Source organism: Polypterus senegalus, chromosome 12, assembly GCF_016835505.1.
Source record: "Polypterus senegalus isolate Bchr_013 chromosome 12, ASM1683550v1, whole genome shotgun sequence".
NCBI lineage: Eukaryota > Metazoa > Chordata > Cladistia > Polypteriformes > Polypteridae > Polypterus > Polypterus senegalus.
Window position 1 is genome coordinate 89,495,591 of NC_053165.1, and position 20,618 is coordinate 89,516,208.

At 40.3% G+C, this 20,618-nt stretch overlaps 1 protein-coding gene and 1 long non-coding RNA gene across 3 annotated transcripts; one reads left to right on the plus strand and one right to left on the minus strand.

The window, feature by feature from the left end:
• The first annotated feature begins 347 nt into the window (after positions 1 to 347).
• Positions 348 to 17,903, plus strand: mibp2 (muscle-specific beta 1 integrin binding protein 2). 2 transcript variants are annotated; one of them, XM_039772837.1, is made up of 8 exons: positions 348 to 637; positions 1,218 to 1,308; positions 4,897 to 4,945; positions 8,670 to 8,856; positions 10,327 to 10,398; positions 10,514 to 10,620; positions 12,660 to 12,741; positions 17,579 to 17,903. In XM_039772837.1, exons 1-8 carry the CDS (start codon positions 612 to 614, stop codon positions 17,613 to 17,615), a joined length of 651 nt encoding a protein of 216 aa, XP_039628771.1. In that variant the 5' UTR covers positions 348 to 611; the 3' UTR covers positions 17,616 to 17,903. The 2 variants fall into 2 exon arrangements, with proteins under 2 accessions (XP_039628771.1, XP_039628772.1); XM_039772838.1 differs by lacking the exons at positions 348 to 637; positions 4,897 to 4,945 and having other exon boundaries at positions 1,220 to 1,308.
• Positions 11,869 to 20,463, minus strand: LOC120541327. Its single transcript, XR_005635988.1, has 3 exons — positions 20,135 to 20,463; positions 13,000 to 13,046; positions 11,869 to 11,951 (listed from the first exon to the last, which is right to left on the minus strand). It is a non-coding gene; the product is annotated as an uncharacterized LOC120541327 (long non-coding RNA).
• Positions 20,464 to 20,618: the final 155 nt, after the last annotated feature.

The following is a 20,618-nucleotide window of genomic DNA, read 5'->3' on the forward strand; positions in this document are numbered from 1 at the left end:
ATCGATCTCTTTTTCCGCTTTTTTTAACTGCCGTGAAAGAAGCTTTTGTACAAAAGCACATGACAGACAGCAGCACACATGTATTCCCTTCCTCGTCTGGCTCAAGCGTACACACCCGATTGTGGCTGAACTGCCCACTGGCGACCCTCGGGGTTGGTCAGTGCAAGTGGAATGTCATCCACAGCGACTTGGCAATACTCTACCAAAACAGTGAAAATATAAATAGCAGAGTGTGACTGAACGAAAAAAAAAAAATAACAGAGAAGGCAAGGCGGTTTGTCTAGGGTTTCATTGGCCGTGACGCAGAGGCACGATCATATTTAAGTGGCCAATCAGTTCCCGAGCTACAGTATCTGCGAGGGATCGCAAGGAGAGCCGTTCTTTCCGGCCACAGTGCTGCAGACGAGTGACACCTCGAAATTTACTCCACCGTCGCTTACAGCTATGGAGCAAATAAGTAGTTGACATTTACTTTACCTTCCCTTTTTTTAACTTTCTTCGCTTCGATCTCCGTCCTCATCACCCGGACATCCCCAAGATCGATATATTTTCGGCTTTCAAGTGTTCTGTTCACTTCTAATCCATCACTCGGTGAAATCGATACCATCAGAATGAAGTACATCGTTGGGATTGGCGGGTGAGTTACTGAATGAACTGAACTGCGAATGGAAAGGGAGCGCGGAGTGACTGGCAGCGACAAAGTAGCTTGGCATGAAGCTGGAACAGGGCGAGGGCGCTAGGCTCGTCTGCCATTATACACGTGGAACTGGCGCCATGAGAATGGTGAAAATGAAATGTGTACAATTAAAAAAGGCAGATTGAATTTAAAATTATAGACAGAATTAGAAGCTTTGCTTTTCTTCCATCGCGTGGCTATTCAGGTCGCTTTTTAAATCGCGTATGACTTTTACCGGTAAAATGATTGATTATTGGATGTTAAGTTTTAGGGAAGTGATTTAACGAAAAAAAAAATCTTAAGCATGTTCCTTTGAGGCCTCTGATAATTTTTTACAACAGCACGGGTGGCTCATTTGTTTCCTGTATCTTGCGTTTTAATCAATTGTTACAATGTTGGGCGGCGCGAAGCTGTCCGATCGCCATGTTAGAACACATTTTGGAATAAATATTTATATAGACGAATTTTCCTATTTTCGCATTACTCTGTCATTTTTATTACTCAATTATGACTGCTTTTTTTTTGCCTTAATTCTTTTCAGCGTAACAAACGGTGGGAAAACGACCCTCACCAACAGGTTGATTAAAAGCTTGCCGAACTGCTGCGTGGTGCACCAGGATGACTTCTTTAAGGTAAGCGTACATTTTCTATTAGTTGTACCGTATGTATTGTTTGTTAAACGGAGACAACAATGTGTTTGAATCAGATTTGTAAGGAAGCCAATTAGGATGACCTTGAGTTTCGTCTATAATATGTAAAATATAGCATGGCGAACTTGAGCGTGAGGAGTAAATATAGAAAGTTATAATTCACATAGTCTGCACGTCTCTAATTTTACTTCGACTTTTAACAGCGACCCGCGTTAAAAAGTTTTACTCATGTTGACTTTTGTATTATTATTAATAAAAAACAAATGGGCTCCAAATTGGCACAACGATCTGGTATGGGGAATCCTGTGCATGGCTAAGGGTTGTAAGGATACCAGTTTATTGACATTATATTTGCATGCCTTCTGTTTAATACTCTGAGCTATAAAACACAAAGTTTCTATTGAATCCGCACCCCTGAATCATTATTTGACCTTGAGCTGGTCACTTCTTCCACAAGTGTTGCGATTGTAGAAATATGGAAACAAGTGGCACATCTGCACTCTTAAAAAATAATCGTCCCTTAATGGCATTTGACTGGATTGTGTAGTTCCTTGAAAACCATTGCTTGGCAAAGAAGCATTTCATTCTGGGAAAGGGGTTCTTTACATTTGGGCTTTGTACAGGTTCCTAATATGTGGACACAACGGACATTTTTAAATGTCTGTTTGGGTACCTTGCAGAATAATAACAAACCATCAAAGCCTGGAATATTGTATTCAGCGGGAGTCCTTTATAAATCAGGAACCCATTAGCATTTCACAAATCGTTATCAGCTATTTATGGAGCCTGTTATGGTTCTAAATACACAAAGGCTCCTTTCTGGAACCTTCATGAGGATAATTCTTTTGAGAATAATAAAAAAAAAAGGCTCTTCTGTGCCATCACTTTAGCACCTTTATTTTTAAGTGTGTAAAATGGCTCAGAATGGGGTTTGCAGTGGAAGATCATTAACTAAAATGAATCCTCTCTCTTGCATCTATCTTGATAGACTGTCTGGCATCTTTCAACTGGCCAGATGGGATTAAGTGTGGCTATGTACAGGAGTGTGCCACAATATGGATTCACCTTCCATTCAGGCTTTAATCTTGTTGAATTGATAAACTCCCAATCTCCAACACTGTATGAACTAAGCAAGTTTGAAAAAAATCGATTGATGGATGGAAAGTACCATCAGTATAAAGGCTGTGGTGCTTATTATATTGGCAAAAATAGCTTCGCTTTTAGCCGAACTGTAAAGTGCAAGGTGACTGGTTCAACCACATACACCGATTTGCTGCCTGACATTTAAAGCACCTGCTTAACCACAATGGAAAGTAAAGTTATAGATTCATTGGTTCGTTATTGTCTTGTGCATTCTTATCTTGCATGTGCTAATCAATATGCAACACATTACCACTCTTCCTGCGCCAAGTGCAGCGAGTATTACAACCCTACCTTGAAACGTCTATACGCTTCAGATGCATGTTGATATGGTGCTCACTCGGTGAAGGCACTACATCCTTTTTCTTTGTTCACCATGAAAGCAAAAGTTGTTCAGCTGTGGTACACGTAACATAGCCAATACGGCTTAGTGCCGGGGTCCTCCATCACGGTCCTGGAGACCACCACACTGGCTGCAGGTTTTCAACAAGTGTCCTATTAAATAAAAGACGGGCCTTGCTGGTAATGAAACTTAGTATTCAATTCTATGGCTTGGCAGTGCTTTCATTCATCCGAGACAGATTTTAATTACATTATAGAGTTTTCTTTCCTGAGGACGTTATCTATGCATTTTGTGAACCAGAAGAGATTTGCACTTCATAATCCCAGTTTTTTTCTCTAAACACTGATAATTCATCATGAATATTCACCATGGTAAATGGAGCCAACTTAGCCGGAAAGTTGGTGGCTTCTTTCTTATTCGCATTTTTTTTTTATTTATTTATTGTGGCTGGTTAAGAAAACTGGAAAAAAATGAAAACCAAAAAGCAGATGTAAGAAACTAAAATAGGCAATAAAGAGTTTTCGGTTGTAATAAGTGATTATCCATCCATTATCCAACCTGCTATATCCTAACTACAGCGTGACAGGGGTCTGCTGGAGCCAAACCCAGCCAAGACAGGGCGCAAGGCAGGAAACAAACCCTGGGCAGGGCACACACACCAAGCACAATTCAGGATCGCCAATGCACCTAACCTGCCTGTCTTTGGACTGTGGGAGGAAACCCACGCAGACACGGGGAGAACATGCAAACTCCACACAGGGAGGACACGGGAAGCGAACCCACAGGTCTCCTTACTGCCAGGCAGCAGCGATACCCACTGCGCCACCGTGCCGCCTTGTAATAAGTGAGTTAACTAAAATTACACCCAAAAAACACATTGTGTTAGCAGTAAATGAAAGGGTTCTAATTAAGAAATTGGTTGAAATGAAACTCTGCAACCCTTGCCCCGGGTTTGTTTCCTGCCTTGTGCCCTGTGCTGGCTCGGATTGACTCCAGCAGACCCCCCGTGACCCTGTAGTTAGGATATAGCGGGCTGGAACTGACTGAAAATCTGCAGTCGCTGCATCCCTCCGGGACTGCAACTGAGGACACCTGCTTGACAATATATTAATGTTTGTCTTGGATGAACGAAAGCACTACCAGGCCATAATAAATTTCATTATAAGCATGGACAGTCTTCTAACTTGGAAACTGGTTGGAATGAAAATCTGCAGCCACTGAGATCGTCCAGGGCTGTGACTGAGAACCCCTGGCTAACACAGCGGAATGTAAAACGTGACTCTGAGTCATTCATGTTGTAGAAGTGTGGAAAAAATTGTACCACGGTGATGTGTAAGAGATTAGTAATCGTGACCGTTCTTTTTTTTTTACTGTTTAGGGGAAAAATTATTAATGCTACTTGCTATTTCATTTTAATATAACGATTTTTGGACCTAGTGAGAAGCAGAAGCCCATCCAGGCAGCATTAGATAGAACGTTTGCGTCGGCCATGAATAAGACACCAGTCCATTGTAAGGCCCATTTTGACACAACAACTTTTTATTTGAAAGCGTACCTTGTCCTGTTCTCAGCTTGACGTTTGTGTGTTTTTGTTTCTTTCAGTGATTTCAGTTTTGTTCCACCATTTAAACACATGCTTTATTTAAGGCATGCAAATATGCTCAGTAATAAACTGACGGACCACCTTGGAACGGTTCTCTCCTTGGTATTATTTGGTGCTGGTAATCGGCTCCTTCCAGTCACCGCCAAATCTAAACCATCCATCTATTCAATTTGCAGACGTGCATATCCTGTTACAGGGTGGTGGGCTACCTAGAAGATATCCTGGGTTGGAGAAGTCTCCAAATCACACACTAAAGAAATTAAGTTCAGCTGCATGAACATTACAGACTAATTCTTTTTTAGGATTGAGTTAAATATGGTAAAATTACATAGTTAACAATATTGCTATAATTAACTAACTATACATACAGTAAGTAGCTGTCACCTAACAGCAAAAAATTCATGATTTCCATAGCATTCCTAAAGACACTTTTGCTTTATGCCAGACCTTGCACAAGTGTATTTTTTATTGATGTTTATTTCAGCCCCAAGATCAAATTGGAGTTGGTGAAGATGGATTTAAGCAGTATGATGGTAAGCTGCTGGGCTGTTTTGAAGTAAACATTTTTTAATTACTATATATTTAAGTCTCTGTATCTCATAATATATATGTAAATACAATGCAGATAGTGTGGTCTAGTGGCCCAAAAGCTGGACAGGAAGAAATTAAAGACTGCTGGGTCGTCTTCTTCTGCTGACTTGCTCTCCCCATGAAAACAATTGTACTTATGCAGTATATGTAAGGTACCTGTGGGTGATGCACACTTTATAAAGGCACTATATAAAATAAAGCTTTCTGCCAGGACCTCAAACGGACTCTGGCTCTCAGCGTTCACAACAAGGATAGGCCAGTTTTGGAAATGGGTAACGTTGGCTTAGAATAAAAAAAAAACAAATAAAGCACTACACTTTTTATTATCTGCGGTGGGCTGGCGCCCTGCCTGGGGTTTGTTTCCTGCCTTGTGCCCTGTGCTGGCTGGGATTGGCTCCAGCAGACCCCCCCATGACCCTGTAGTTAGGATATAGCAGCGGGTTGGAAAATGACTGACTGACTTTTTATTATTTTGAGAATTATAAAGTTTTAAGATATCTGGCCAGGATTAAAATATTGCTGATATGCTGCTTAAGTATTCCTCTGTTCTTTCTTCTTAAAAAGGAGGATAGACCACTCTAGCTGTTGAGGGTCACAATGTTTTTGTTTTTAACATCCGACTTTTCAATTTGGTTTATTTTTATGTAGTAATGAATTGGCAAGCACACAAGCATGGGTGGCACATTGTGGTTACCCCTGCCACCTTTTAAAATGAATAGGTAATCTGGAAGTTGTCCAGCCCTTTAGTGGAGGTACATTTGGGGCTTCAGACTCCCTGATGTTTCAGAGTCTGGTTCGGACCTTGGGTGTCAACTGTGGGACACAAAAACCCTTTCTGGAAAAGTTGGAGTTAGGAGGTTTGCTACGGTGAGGGTGAGGGCTCAACTGTATTCAATAGTAAAAAGTGCAGAAGGTGAAGACAGCAGGATTGTACTGTAATTTAGGCGTGGGAAACTGAATAAGGCACCCCACCTGATAAAGATGTAAGACCTGTATAGTTCGGCTCACAGGAGGAGCTGGAGTTTGGGTTTTTATCTACTTTGTTACTTGAATTCTCGGTATTTTCCCTTCCTTGTGTTTTTATTTTGTTAATAATAATTTTTTGTTATATTGCTTTGGCCTTATTAGTGCTTTGGGAGGTCACCTTACAAGTTTCCCAAGGCATTCACAAAATGTTCACTTACTGTAAATTGTTATATTTTTAAGATAAAACTCACTAAGCTGGCTAGTGTAGTGGTTCAGACTTGGGACTTCAGACCCTGAGGTTGTGAATGAAATCCTACTAGTGATCCTGTGTGACCACAAGCAAGTCATTTCACCTGCCTTTACTCCAAATGGGTGGGGGGTTAAAACAAAAGAAATGTAACCAATTGTATCATCCTGGATAAAAAAGTGTCAGCCAATTAAGTAATTAATAATAAAAGAAAACACCCTACACTGTAGACAGGGTTTCTCTCTAGATGTGAATGATTCTCTGTTTAAATTGGTTCTTAAGCTGCTTAATGGTGGTAATTTAATCAAAATTGTAAAGTGCGTAAAGATAAGGCTAATCTTAAATCCTTCCTCTTTTGGCCAAAGTTGAAGTGTGGCTTATCACTTTAGTTGTGCCGATTTATTACCCCTTAGGCGGGGAAAGACCCCTTGAAAGTATTCCTGTTGGTGGAAATTGTTTACATGTTAAGAAAACCACCAACATCTACAAGAATCGCTTGAGCAGATCCACAAAGTAAATGGGAGAACAGTATTGGCAACACAGCATAGGAGAGTGGAAAGGCTCAGTGCAAGATTACTTACTTAATCCCTTAAACCGGAGAGGTGGCTCTGAGGCTAGGGATCTGCACTGGCAATCGGAAGGTTGCCGGTTCGAATCCCGTAAACGCCAAAAGGGACCCTGCGCTGTTGGGCCCTTGAGCAAGGCCCTTAACCTGCAATTGCTGAGTGCTTTGAGTAGTGAGAAAAGAGCTATATAAATGCAAAGAGTTATTATAATGAGTGACTTTTCCAAATATGGGTTATATGATTGCTTTTTATCTATTGTTGCTCAAACAATGCATTTTTCTCTTGGAAAAATATTTGGAAGGTTTATTTTGTAGTAAGGGTTGGCACAGTGGCGCAGTGGGTAGCGCTGCTGCCTCGCCGTAAGGAGACCTGGGTTTGCTTCCCAGGTCCTCCCTACGTGGAGTTTGCATGTTCTTCCCGAGTCTCCGTGGGTTTCCTCCCACAGTCCAAAGACATGCAGGTTAGGTGTATTGGCGATTCTAAATTGTCCCAAGTGTGTGCTTGGTGTGGGGGTCTGTGTCCCCTGCAGTTGGCTGGCACCCTGCCTGGGATTGCTTCCTGCCTTACACCCTGTGCTGCCTGGGATTGGCTCCAGCAGACCCCTGTAACCCTGTGTTAGGATATAGCGGGTTGAATAATGGATGAATTTTATAGTACTGTTACTTTTGGCCAAGGTGTTTTAGCAAGAGGAGTTGCACATCATTTACACCAAGAGTTCCCAAAGTGGTCTATCAACCCCCTGGGGTTGATTTGAACTTTCTAGTGGTCGACAGTTTCAATAAAAAAATTTGGGGGTCAACAACAGCAAAAATAGCCCCCCTTACTACTGCTATTTGTTTGTTACTTCAAAATATCTATGTTTCCAATAGGTACCTAATTAAGAAGTAAAATAATTAAAAAAACACTTTTTTGATAAAAACACATTACATACCAAACTTGCGAATGAAAAGGTAAAATGTGTCATTAAATGAAAATACATGTAGCACAAACATGTCTGTGCATTGTCTTATCGAACGTATCAAAGCAAGTGCAGACATGAAAAGCCGTTCGACTAGGGGGTCGACGGTTTAAAAGTTTTTGGTAAAGGGGTCTGTGGCCGAAGAAAGTTTGGGAACTCTTGATTTAAACAATGTTTTATAAAGTTAAACACACTTTTCTTGTCCTTTTCAAAACTGAAATTCACTTATAAATATTATTAAAAACATTTTTTTTTCATGGCCTGCCTCCAGTGTCTGCCCATTAAGTGTAAATTTCAAGTGACCCTATAATAAATGAATGATTAAATTCAGTCAATTTAAATAAGGTATTACTTGAAGAAAAAAAAAAATGGACACATATCATTATGGCATCCAATCTGAACAATAGGTGGCCAGGCATTTAGTACCAAAAACTGCTTATGAAGAACTTAAGTCTCCATGGTCTGGAGCAGGTCTGCACAGATACGGCACATCCTTCATGCTCTTCATTCTCCTATAAGCTTTTATTAGAGTTTTGTTGTACACAAAAGCAAAGCAGTAGCATACCAGCAGGAAAATCTGTAACATTTATATAGTGCCTTTATTTGCAAACATCAACCCAAAGCTTCTTTTTATGAGACTTTACACTTACTGCTAAAGTACAGACTTGTTCCGGTGCAAAGTCAGCCAGAGGTGGGATTTCGGCCTACAGCTGTGAGGTATCTAGCATACCCAGGCCAAGCTGGTTGACAGGGGATTGAGTGAATATTTCATAATTCTTCTTTTTTTTTTCCCTCAGTAAGTTTTAAAATAGTTTTAAGATAATGAATAATGTGAATACTATGAAATGTCTGTGACTTAAACCCATTAGGTTCAATTGAACTATCCTCCGTAATTAGTGTCTGCTTTATTTATGAATTCCGATTTACAGTCATCTCTGCATTGGATATGGAGGCAATGGTGGCCACCATTCGCCAATGGGTCGAAAATCCAGTGAAGTTTGAACGCTCGCATGGGGTGAACAACACATCTAATGCTGAAACTCTACCGGGATCTCATGGTGAAGATGAAAGTGTCCATATTCTTATTGTGGAGGGGTTTCTGCTTTACACCTACAGGCGAGTAACTAAAAGTTAAACTTTGAATCCTTATTTCTACAACCTAATGATGTGGAAAGTTTTTAAGTCTTTGCTGCTTTCCTAAATTATAGCAAGTATACTGCATCTAAAGTTAGTTCAAAGAAGATAATACATGTTGAGAGTTTGACTCTTCAAAAGATTGTATGTATGTGATTATTTTCTTCAAACACTTAGAGTTCCCTTTAAACACAATCTGGGTATTTTTTTAAGAAGTATATATGTATGAGTATATAATATCATTATGAATATGTGTGTCATATATAAATGAACACAACAGAATATAGGGGTGGCACAGTGGTAGTGCAACTGCATCACAACAAGGAGACTGGAGTTCAAGTTCTTGGTTCTCCCTACTGGGGCTCCAGTCCAAAGACATGTCAATTAGGTGGACTGGCGATGTTCATCTGCCCCCTGATAGATATGTGTGTCTGGGTGTTCAACTTGTGATGGACTGGCGCTCTGTCAAGGGATTATTCCTGCCTTGCGACCAAAGATTGTTGGAATAGGTTACAGCCTCCTCGGATCCTGTTCTGCATAAGCAGGATAAGAAAACTGATGGGATAACACACACACACATTCTCAAACCCTCCTAATCTAATTTGGGGTTCTGCGTGACGGACTATCCAGTAACACCAGATGCAAGTTGGGTATCAACTACAGACATGTGCACCCCTAACACTGGAGTGATTTAGAGTATCCAGTTGGCCCAACATGCATTGTTTCCCTGTGCTGCCTGTGACAGTATGGGTTGGCTCTGCAGTCCCTGGCAACACTTGATCCCGAAACCGTTGATAGTCATGAATTGAGATGAGCCAGGGCAAATGAGGACACAAACAGTCTCAGCCCAAGAGTACGGTATAAAGTGCTAGTGCTTTTATAAAACAACTCCAAGGTGAAACAGTGCAGTGCATCAATTAAATAAATCAATAGTCCTGACAAAACTGGCTGCAGGGTTGGAACCATCCTGGGATGGGACGGCAGTCCATTACGTTCGTGGAACCTCGGTTCACGAATGTCTCAGAACACGTACAAATCGCGTTACGACCAAAACGTTTGCCAAACTTTTGTATCTGTTCACGACCACACACTCGGTATGCGAACAAGCCAGTTTCACTTTTGGTTTGTGCGCGTCGATGATTTCCGCAGATGTTCAGTCTCTCCCTGTACTGTACATTGTTTTCGGTGCATCACGCAGAGGGACTCTCCCTCAAAACTATACCTTCCTCTCAACCCAGCTTCCTCCTGTGGAAAGCCGATGAGAGAGAGAGAGAGAGAGATTGTGTGCAGCTTTTACATTTGTTTTACATTTTCTATTACACTATGCATTATATGGTATAATTAACAATTTTTGTGCTTAAAAATCTTTTAAAGAAAATACATTTACATACAGTTCGGACATGTAGCATTAAAAATATTCAGTCTGAGCATATGCCTTTTTAATTTCTGCAGACCTCTGATCGAAGTTTTCAACCAGCGTTTTTTTCTTTCCATTCCATACGAAGAATGTAAAAAGAGGAGAAGGTCAGTACATGGACACCTGCACTTTTAATAAAATTGTTTTTAACTTGTCTTTTTTTCACTCGGATTTGTTTCATCCCGGTATTCCTCACTGTGTGTATGTTTTATTTTATTTTAGTTCAAGAAATTATTTGGTGCCTGATCCACCGGGTCTGTTTGATGGCCATGTTTGGCCCATGTATGTGAAACATAAAAGAATTATGGAGGATAATTGTGTTGATGTGGGTAAGTACAGTAAGCATGATTTTTTTTTTTTTTATTCCTTAACATCACCACCTCTTAACCTGTTTGTGTTCATGCATTGGGGTTGTGCATACGTGGAAAAGCCATTTTGAACCCAAATCAATTTGGTGGCTTAACAGGACTAAACCTAGGACTGACTAACGGATTTGTTACTTTCAAATGTTCATGATCTGTAATTTTAGAAGCAGTTAAAACGGCTACTTAGGTACTGAGAACACACACAGCATAAATAATTCCAGCACACGTGTATATTCTTGGTCAGCATGGTGGCGCAGCTGCCTTGCTACAAAGAGGCTGAGGTTCACGTCCCGGGTCTTCCCTGCATGGAGTTTGCGTGTTCTCCCTATGTCCACTAAATTTTCCTCCCACATTCCAAATGCATGCAGGTTCGGTGGACTGGTGATGCTAAATTGGCCCATGTGTCTGTGTGTCCACTGTGCAGTGGGCTGCTGCCCTGTCCAGGGATTGTTCCTGCCTTATGCCCTGTGCTTGCTTCCCAGTGTCCCTGGTCAGGATAGAACAGATTTAGAAGATGAATGGACGCATAACTTAACACTTATTTTTCACAACACAAAGACATGTGCTGCATGTTAGACTTACTGATATCTCTAGCTGGAAGTCATGGGGCGTGGGGGGTATGGGGATAGGGGTGTGCCCTCTAATGTCATGTTCAAGTTTCAGTTGACAAGATTATTCTTTAAAGGTCTTTGGGTAGTAAGAAAATTAATGGATGACAAATAATGGCAAGTACATACAGGGAGGGTATACAGGTGAAATTGTATATATATGCACATACGTAGGTAAACTTACTTTTTTATTTTCAACTGAGTTTTAATTCATTTTGATGTAACTCCGTCCACTTTTTTTGACTTATGAAAGAAGCAAACTAACTTTGACACCACTCAACACATAGCAACCGTCACTAATGCTGAAGGACTAATACTGCTCACCAAGCACTCTATCGCTGTTTTCAGTCGTTTAGTGTTTTCTGGTGCATGTTTCACCCAGTGTATCCAGCAGTAAGTCCAATCACCAGTAAGCAGCTTAACCAGTGGCTGGCTTTTTAATTGGAGCAGTGGAACCCACTGTTTGGAATTCCCAGAGTCTTACATAACTTTATCAGCTGTGCTGTCTCACATAGTATAACTGTGGGGAGGGCTGGCAGAACAGCAATGGCAGCACATGCAGCCGTCCAGTAAGCTCCGACTCAGGTAAGCAGCCGTCCATTCAGCCGAGGAGGGGTAGAACCTGACATTACCATCTCTGGGAGCACAGCTGCTAGGTGGGGGTTTAGGGGGGTAAGTGACACACCACTGCAGAGGGAACAACAGTCAGTTAGTGGTGACGTTTTGTGCCATCATTACACCTTTTCCAACTCTATGAGGTACTATGTCATTGTCAAAAACAGTAGGATGTTTAAACATAAGGTGAACATATTGCACGTGCCATAATAATTTATATATATTATATACTAATATAATAAATTTTAGTTTAATTGTATTTTGTGATTTAAAATACAGTACTATTGCTCACTGTCACTGGTTGGGATGACTAATGGAAGACATTGGAAGACTGGTTTACAGTGCTATTTGCTCTATTACGCCCACTACAGGCCGCAGCATATAGATACATATTCAGAGCAGCCCAGTGATGTACAGGGTGGTCCAGATCTAATTAGGCAGATCCAGATCGTCTGCATGACTCTGACTTATGCAGGGACGATTCCAGTTCGGCATGAAGACGATTCTTCATGTTGTCAGTTCGCACACTTCTCGATGGTCCGGGATTTTTCAGGTGATTTTCTATGTAATAAACTTAATAAGTTATAGCGTAATAAAAACTGCATAATTAGATCTGGACAACCCTATAGTGGTTAGTGTCAGCGCTGCTGCCTTACAAGTTCTAGTTCTCAGATCAGCTCCTGGTCCAGTCACTGTCTCTGTATGTGTATTTTTAAACATATATTCAGAATCCCATTTTAAGGTCATATATAATGCCGTTCATTTTGTTTACTTTTTCAGTTCAGCTAGACGGAACTCTAAGAAAGGATGAACTGTACAGCTTTGTCTTTGAGCAGATACAAAACCAAATTCAGCTCTTGAGGTGAGTGATGGCTTTCTGTTCTTCACTGTATGTTCATGATGGTATAGAATGGCAGTACAAGCTTGCTAAGAACTCTTCAGAATGTCACATTTGTTAATATAAAACATGGAAGGGAATGTATTTCCTGTCTGTGCAAAACTGAGAGAAGGTTTTCAAGTCTGAGTTATGAAATGAGCGCACATCATCAAATTTCAACATACTTTCAATCTCAGGTGAAAAATGGACACTTGGAAGGCAGGCGTTTAACAAAAAACTCACCTCTTAGGCAGCATACACAGTGAGGACCCATCCATCGTCAGACTAATCTGTGGGTGCAATTACAAAACAGACAACAGAGGGCAAAAAGCGTCAGTGTCGGAATTCATCAGATAGATAATGTGTAGAGCAGATTCACATTGTACAGTACAGCATTAGCAGTGTGGTGTTCAGAAGAATTAAATAGATATAGCAACACTATTTTGTAAATGTTCTTACTTCGGTGCAAATAAAGACATTTAAAAAGTTTAGTTTTCAGAGAACATAAGAAATCTAACAAACAAGAGGAAACCTTTCAGTCCATCAAGATTGTCTACTTATCTACCGTATATACTTATGTTTTAAGTTCTCCCGCAGATAAGTCTGGACTTGATTTTACCGTATAATTTCTGGTATTTTATAATGTCAGTTGTATAAGTCAAATGTGGAAAACTCATGCTATTGGTCCAGAGATTATGAAATGCTAACGCCCACCTGAGAGAGTAACCATGGAGCACACGGCCGTTTTTTATTTCTTTGTATTGTGTTTACATGACCACACGGTAATAGCTGAACTATTCTGAAGCAACATTTGCACTGATTTGTGTTTTTTGGTATCTCACCCCCTCATACACCTTTATTGTAAGAACATCCCTTATCTACGATGGATCATTCAATCAGAAGAAAATATGAAGCTGGTTTTAAATTTAACGTCGTTGAAGTAGCGGAAAAAATTGGTAACTGCAATGCTGCAACAAAATTCAATGCATTTAAGAAACTGGTGCGAGATTGGAGGAGGCAGGAAGATGTAAAAAAAATAAATAAATAAAATTGAGTGTCACATTTTTGAACAGGCATATAAATCGGGGTCTGATTTTATGATCGATTTTTCGGGTTTCAAGACCCGACTTATATGCGAGTATATACGGTAATAGCTAAGCTATTCCAATATCTCATCAAAGGTTTTCAAAGTTTCAGGTTTAACTCCATAAGTCAGTAATTTGTTGAAGAATCCCACAATTCTGTGTAAAGAACTACTTCCTGGCTTCAGTCTTAAATGCACTTCCCCTAAATTTCTACTGGTAAAAGGTTGTGTTACCATCCAAACACAAACCCTTAACGTGAAGTCCTGCAGTTGTTCATTACTTAAAGGAATACTCAACCCAAAACAATATTTTTTTTATATGTTACTTGCACAATGTACTTTGTAGTGATTGCTGAAAAATTACGTTTTCTTGCAGAAAGGAGATAATAGTTTTTGATATAACAGGGGTCTATGGTAGCTGATGCTGGGCAAGTGCAAACTATATCAAAACATCCATAAAAAGTTTCATGTTACTCATGTCCCATAATACACACGTCAAGTGATTCAGTCGCATACTTCGCCCCACCCTACCAGTAAAGTCATTCAGATATATTCAGCCATTCAGTGAGTCTCTCCCTATAGTAAGGCAGGCACATTGTTCCATCACCAACAATGCACTTCTATTAATTCTACAACAACAACATTTATTTCTTTAGCACATTTTCATACAAACAGTGTAGCTCAAAGTGCTTTACATGAAGAAAGAGAAAAAAGACAAAATAAATAAGAATTAAAATTAGGGAACACTAATTAACATAGAATAAAAGTAAGATCAGATGGCCAGGGAGGACAGAAGGCTGGAGAAAAAAAAATAAAATCTGCAGGGGTCACGAGACCACCCAGCCAGCCCCCTCTAGGCATTCTACCTAACATCAATGACCTCAAGTCAGTCCTCATGGATCTAGTCTCCTCATTGGTCGGTAAAATGGATATGTTCAGAATACAGCGGGAGAGGAGCACACACAGGAATAAGACATTCAACACAATGTCAAGTTTGAAATGTCTGCTCTGGTGAGGCTTCAGACTGTTTATAGTGACTTCTGAAATTCAAAGTCGTACTTTGCCCGATATATTCTTTGTGATTTGAGTATTCTGTTCAGTTATGTTAGCCAATTGGCGACATTGCTGCAGAAACAGAAAACTGCTGGATTGTCTTGGCAAAGGTGGAGTTAAATGGAGGGTGACTATTTGACACTCATACCATCCATAACACCCAGCTTGGTATGACAGAGGCAGTAATGATAAGAGCAAAGGCAGCACTCCTTTATAGTGAGGCCTGGTCCAAGAAGTAAAGCACAAATCATACAAATAAAATGATTAGTTAAGTAACAATCCAGAGCACAGTCATCCCTCTTTTTCTGATCTTTTGCTGTAACACCTCTCAGTCAGGGCATTTTTGTTGGTTATAAAGGGCATTTTATATGAATGCCCGTGGAGGAAATAAATGTTGAATGTCACGCCATGCGAGTGTACTTGTGCAAGCAAGTATACCACTGTTGGTGCCCATGCACTCAGAGCCCCTCCCTGCTACTCTTGTGCCTTTACTCACTTTGTATAAATGCAGCTACTGCACAGGCACATAATAACTAAGGCCACATCCACACTGCTAATGATCCCAGTCCACACTAGTGTTTTCACACTGCTTATGAAAGTATCTCCATCCACACTAAAAATGACCGAAAATACAATGACATATCCTTTTGGTTACACTGGGCATGTGCACATCAGCGGAAAAATCTTTGAAGGGGTGTGGTAACACCAACCGGCCAATGGGATTCATCACAAAATTGTAACGACCGGTAAATTATTTACCTTTAGCACATGTAAGAGGCATTCAAACCGAACAAAACGCAATGTAGGTACAGGTAAGCAGCACAACTGCCATGGAAAGCAACTCTTCTGCGTCTGCTATGTTGGAATATGGTTTTCCTCCGTGAAGGCTGACCAATCAGGAAATGAGACGTTGCAAAGTGCAGGATCCAATTAGAGAAAGGTTACTTAATAAACAGGAACAAAACAAGAGTGATATTAGAGCCTGCATTTTCAAAAGTTTACATTTCACCCATCCATTATCCAACTCGCTATATCCTAACTACAGGGTCACGGGGGGTCTGCCGGAGCCAATCCCAGCCAACACAGGGCGCAAGGCAGGAAACAAACCCTGGGCAGGGCACACACACCCACACACTAGGGAGAATTTAGGATCGCCAATGCATCTAACCTGCATGTCTTTGGACTGTGGGAGGAAACCCATGCAGACACGGGGAGAACACGCAAACTCCACACAGGGAGGACCCGGGAAGCGAACCCACATCTCCTTACTGGGAGGCAGCTGCGCCACCACTGCATCACCGCCCTCATTCATTTACATTACCCAGGTCTCCTAATTGTGAGGCAGCAGCACTTCCCACTGTGCCACCCCGTACTATAAAAATAAACCTTCCAAATATTTTTCCAAAAGAAAAATGCATTATTTGAGCAACAATATATAAAAAGCAATCCTATAACCCATATTTGGAAAAGTCACGCATTATAAACAGTAGGGAGTAAGTAAGTAATCTTGCAGTGAGCCTTTCCACTCTTCTAAGCTGTGTTGCCAATACTGTACTCCCATTTACTTTGTGGATCTGCTCAAGCGATTCTTGTAGATGTTGGTGGTTTTCTTAACGTGTAAACAATTTCCACCAACAGAAATACTTTCAAGGGGTCTTTTTAACGCACTTTACAATTTTGATTAAATTACCACCATTGAGCAGCTTAAGAACCAATATAAACAGAGAATCATTCACATCTAGAGTTAAACCCTGTCTACAGTGTAGGGTGTTTTCTTTTATTATTAATTACTTAATTGGCGGACACTTTTATCCAGGATGATACAATTGGTTACATTTCCTTTGTTTTGTTCCCCCCCCCGCCATGGAGTAAAGGCAGGTGAAATGACTTGCTCGTGGTCACACAGTATCACTAGTAGGATTTCATTCACAATTCATTTTCAGAAATAAATGGATGTGGAGAGGGTTTTCAAAAGTTGTCCATTTTTGGGAATTTAAAAACGCAAGATTAGGGTGGATAAAAGGTGAAAGCAGAAACTAATGCCTGTGGTTTTTAAACAAAAACGTGGTTAACAAGAAAGGGACCTTATGCTCGAACCCCTAAAGGTCATGCAAAAAGACATTGTCCCCTCAGGGATTAAAGAAGTAAAAAAAAAAAAAAAAATGGAAAGTGCGTTTTCATAACTCTATTTTGCTATGAGCCAAATTCACCGTGCTGTTCAGCCTGAGAGGCTACCCTTCTCCTTGTGCATGCAGAGTCCCATTAATGACGCCTTTAACACTTAAATATCTGTTTTATATCACGAGGAAATCAAGGCTTACTGGTTACAGAGATCTTAACATTTCAGCGATATTTTGGGAAACTAGTTGGAGTTTTCCTGATGGGAATGCATTATAATTTTTCCTATTTAAAATAATAGCTTTTCAATATCCAATTTCTTTTATTTTCCATCCCATTTTCAAGAACAGATTAGTACTGAATAATGACGAATGACGGTAACTGAACTGCAGCTAAGCAGTTAGCTAGCTATCGGTTATATAAAGTTATTATGTATAAATGTGTACACACTTGCATTTTTGTGGGCTATGCATTTTGCTTCTTAAAGACAAGCCAGAAGAAACGTTTTAATCTTGTTGTCTTTTAGCAGTAGCGACATTACCATTTCTCTTTTTTTCTGTATTCTAGGGAGGAGAATTTGCTGAAGAATCTGGAGCTTTTGTAGCCACCAGCAAACACCTTATTTGTATGACTCCTGCTTCAACCTGGCAGCTTGTGTTGTATTTATATTTAAAAAGAAAAGGCAGTCAGCTGCTCACTAATATGTACATTTTATTTATCAAACAGCCATTTATGCTGGCTTTTGGTTTTGTACTCCTGAGTATTTAATGCTAAAGCAAATTGCTCTGTCAAAGCCGTTTCATCAGGCATGTTATCTTATACAGTCTCTTGACTTTTTAGAAGTCTAGATTTGGCTGGAATGCAACATCAATAAAAAATATCTTTCCATAAACCGTCTCCCCTGTCATCTTTACTCATGTGCTGTAGCTTTTACAAATGGTATAATGAAATTATCAAACAGTTTCTTATTCACCTGCTCACATATGCTCACTGTATTGGCAACTATCTTTAATTCACAAAGAAAAATGAGAAGAGTTTCACCTCATTCTGAAACAATCCACTAATACTTTTCTTATGAGTTACAGAGGAAGCAGTAAAAGTTAGAATTTTTATTTTGACTTTAATTGCTGTATACTTTCACCACCTACTCCTCATCTCTTTTAAAGCCCGCTCTCTGCGAGATAAACTTAAGCTCTCAGGCCATAAGTTTGAGTCGTCTTATTTGGTAAAGGCAGCTGGATGGACGCACAAGTGTTTAATGTTTGGCTTGATCCACCATCCATCCACCCATCCATTTTCCAACCCGCTGAATCCGAATACAGGGTCACGGGGGATCTGCTGGAGCCAATCCCAGCCAACACAGGGCACAAGGCAGGAACCAATCCTGGGCAGGGTGTCAACCCACTGCAGGACACACACAAACACACCAAGCACACACTAGTGCCAATTTAGTAACGCCAATCCACCTAACCGGCATGTCTTTGGATTGTGGGAGGAAACCGGAGCGCCCGGAGGAAACCCACGCAGACACGGGGAGAACATGCAAACTCCACACAGGGAGGACCCGGGAAGCGAACCTGGATCTCCTAACTGCGAGGCAGCAGCGCTACCACTGCGCCACCGTGCCGCCCCTTGATCCACCAGTCGCACTTAATTTAGGCCTAATTTTAACACACTCTTAAGCACAGGTGTCAAACTCCAGGCCTGGAGGGCCGCAGTGGGTGCAGGTTTTCTTTCTAACCCATTTCCTAATCAGTGTCCAGTTGTCACTGCTAATTAACTTTGTTTAATTGTTTCTCATTAAATGTAAATAGGGTCAATAATGTCGCACGTATTGAAGTGCAGTGAAATTCTTACTTGCATGTGTGAGACAACATGAACACGTCAGGACTCTTCTGCAAATTTTACTTTCATGCCTTGCTTTGCCCAGAACATGGGCACTACCAGCATGGTTCAGTTTAACGATCTGGGAATAATTTTGTTCACATGGCTGTCTTAATTCACTGGCAGTGGGGGCTTCAGTTATTGATTATGACTGAATGCATTTTCATTGGCTTTTTTTTCCCCCCACCCAATCTTCCTTTGTTATACTGATTACATCGAAATGTCTTGGATTGTAATTTGGTTTTTAAGCTCAATATGACTTATTAGAAAAACAATAAATATATAATTATGAAACATATACACACATAAGCACATTTATCTATTTCAATTAAGTATAATAAACTTGGCTAAAATGTAATCAAATAATCACGCCAAGAGAAGAACTGGCCATTTGACCAAGGACAAGAGGAAAAGGAAAAACTTCAGTCGACAGCCTCCCTGCAGTAAAAAACCTGGAGCCACTGATTATTAATTAATATTTTAAATCTGGCCGACACCTTTGTTAAGGTGCCTTACAAGTTGATGATTGCTTACAACTTTCTTTTTTTGTGTCTCCCCCGCCATAACCGATCTTCTATGGGGGAGGAATGAAAGCTTTAGATTCGTCAAAAATTTTGATCTCCGGTTTTTGATGGATCTCAACGTGTTAGGGTACCGCGATACCGAAAACATTGATATCTCGATGACGGATGTCTGTCTGTCTGTGTGTCACAGTTTCTTGAGGATGGTCTAGCGCTGAAACAGCTGGACAGAAAAATAAAAAATAAGCCTGTTATGAGATGATGATGATGTGCCGATTGGTTTTGGAACAAAATCGTGCAAGAGAAAGAGGTGTTCTAGAGGAACCCTGAAGTACTGTAACACTGCAGTTCATTATAAATTCTTCTCGTCAATTGCTAGTGCAGTGACCTACTTTATGATCAGAAGTAAATATTTACTGAAATGTTATAGAATAGTCTGGGTAGTTTGGTTTCTAGGGTGCAAAGCCTATTGACGCTCACATCCAAATTTTTTTTTGTTAAACTTTAAGTACAGTGAATTCATAAAAAATTGTCCCTTTCCTCCCCCCCCCCCCACTTTGTGTTTTAGATTCAATTTTAAACGGATGTTTGGTTATTTGTGCCCATAAGTCTATATTCAATAACCAATAATGACAAAGTGAAAACAAGTTTTCAGAAAGGTTTTCAAATTGAATAAAAATCAAAAACTGAAATCTCTTATTCATGGAATAATTCAGACCTGAAATTCAGTACACTGTAGAAGCCCGTTTGGCAGCAGTCACAGCGTCGAGTCTTCTTGGGTAAGTCTCTATAGGCTTTGCACACCTGGATTGGGGCAGTTTATTCCCTTTTTCCTGGCAGACCTTCTCAGGCTCCATTAGGTTTGATGGGAACTGTCTGTAAACCGCCATCTTCAGGTCTCTCCGGAGATGTTCTAGAGCAGTGGTTCCCAAACTCGGTCCTGGGGCCTCCTGTGGTTGCAGGTTTTTGTTCCAACCAGGTTCGTAATCGGTGATAATCATCGATAACAACTGATCTCATTTAATTAGCTGGTCTTTTTACTCTTCTCTTATTCTGCATTCAGAAAAAAAAAAAATAGTGTAATTTTTACATTAATAAAGACATTTAGAAGTATTTGTTTTTTTGTAAAGCTATAAATGCTCTTTAACCCACTAATCAGTAAATAATCAAACAACCAGAACACCTGGAAAAGCAGAATGAAA

Excerpts from the sequence above, each read along its gene's own strand:
- mibp2 (XM_039772837.1), top strand. The coding sequence starts at position 612 with ATGAAGTACATCGTTGGGATTGGCGG. Across the intron at positions 4,946-8,669 it reads TGGATTTAAGCAGTATGATG|TCATCTCTGCATTGGATATG; the intron begins GTAAGCTGCTGG and ends TCCGATTTACAG. Across the intron at positions 10,621-12,659 it reads GGATAATTGTGTTGATGTGG|TTCAGCTAGACGGAACTCTA; the intron begins GTAAGTACAGTA and ends TTACTTTTTCAG.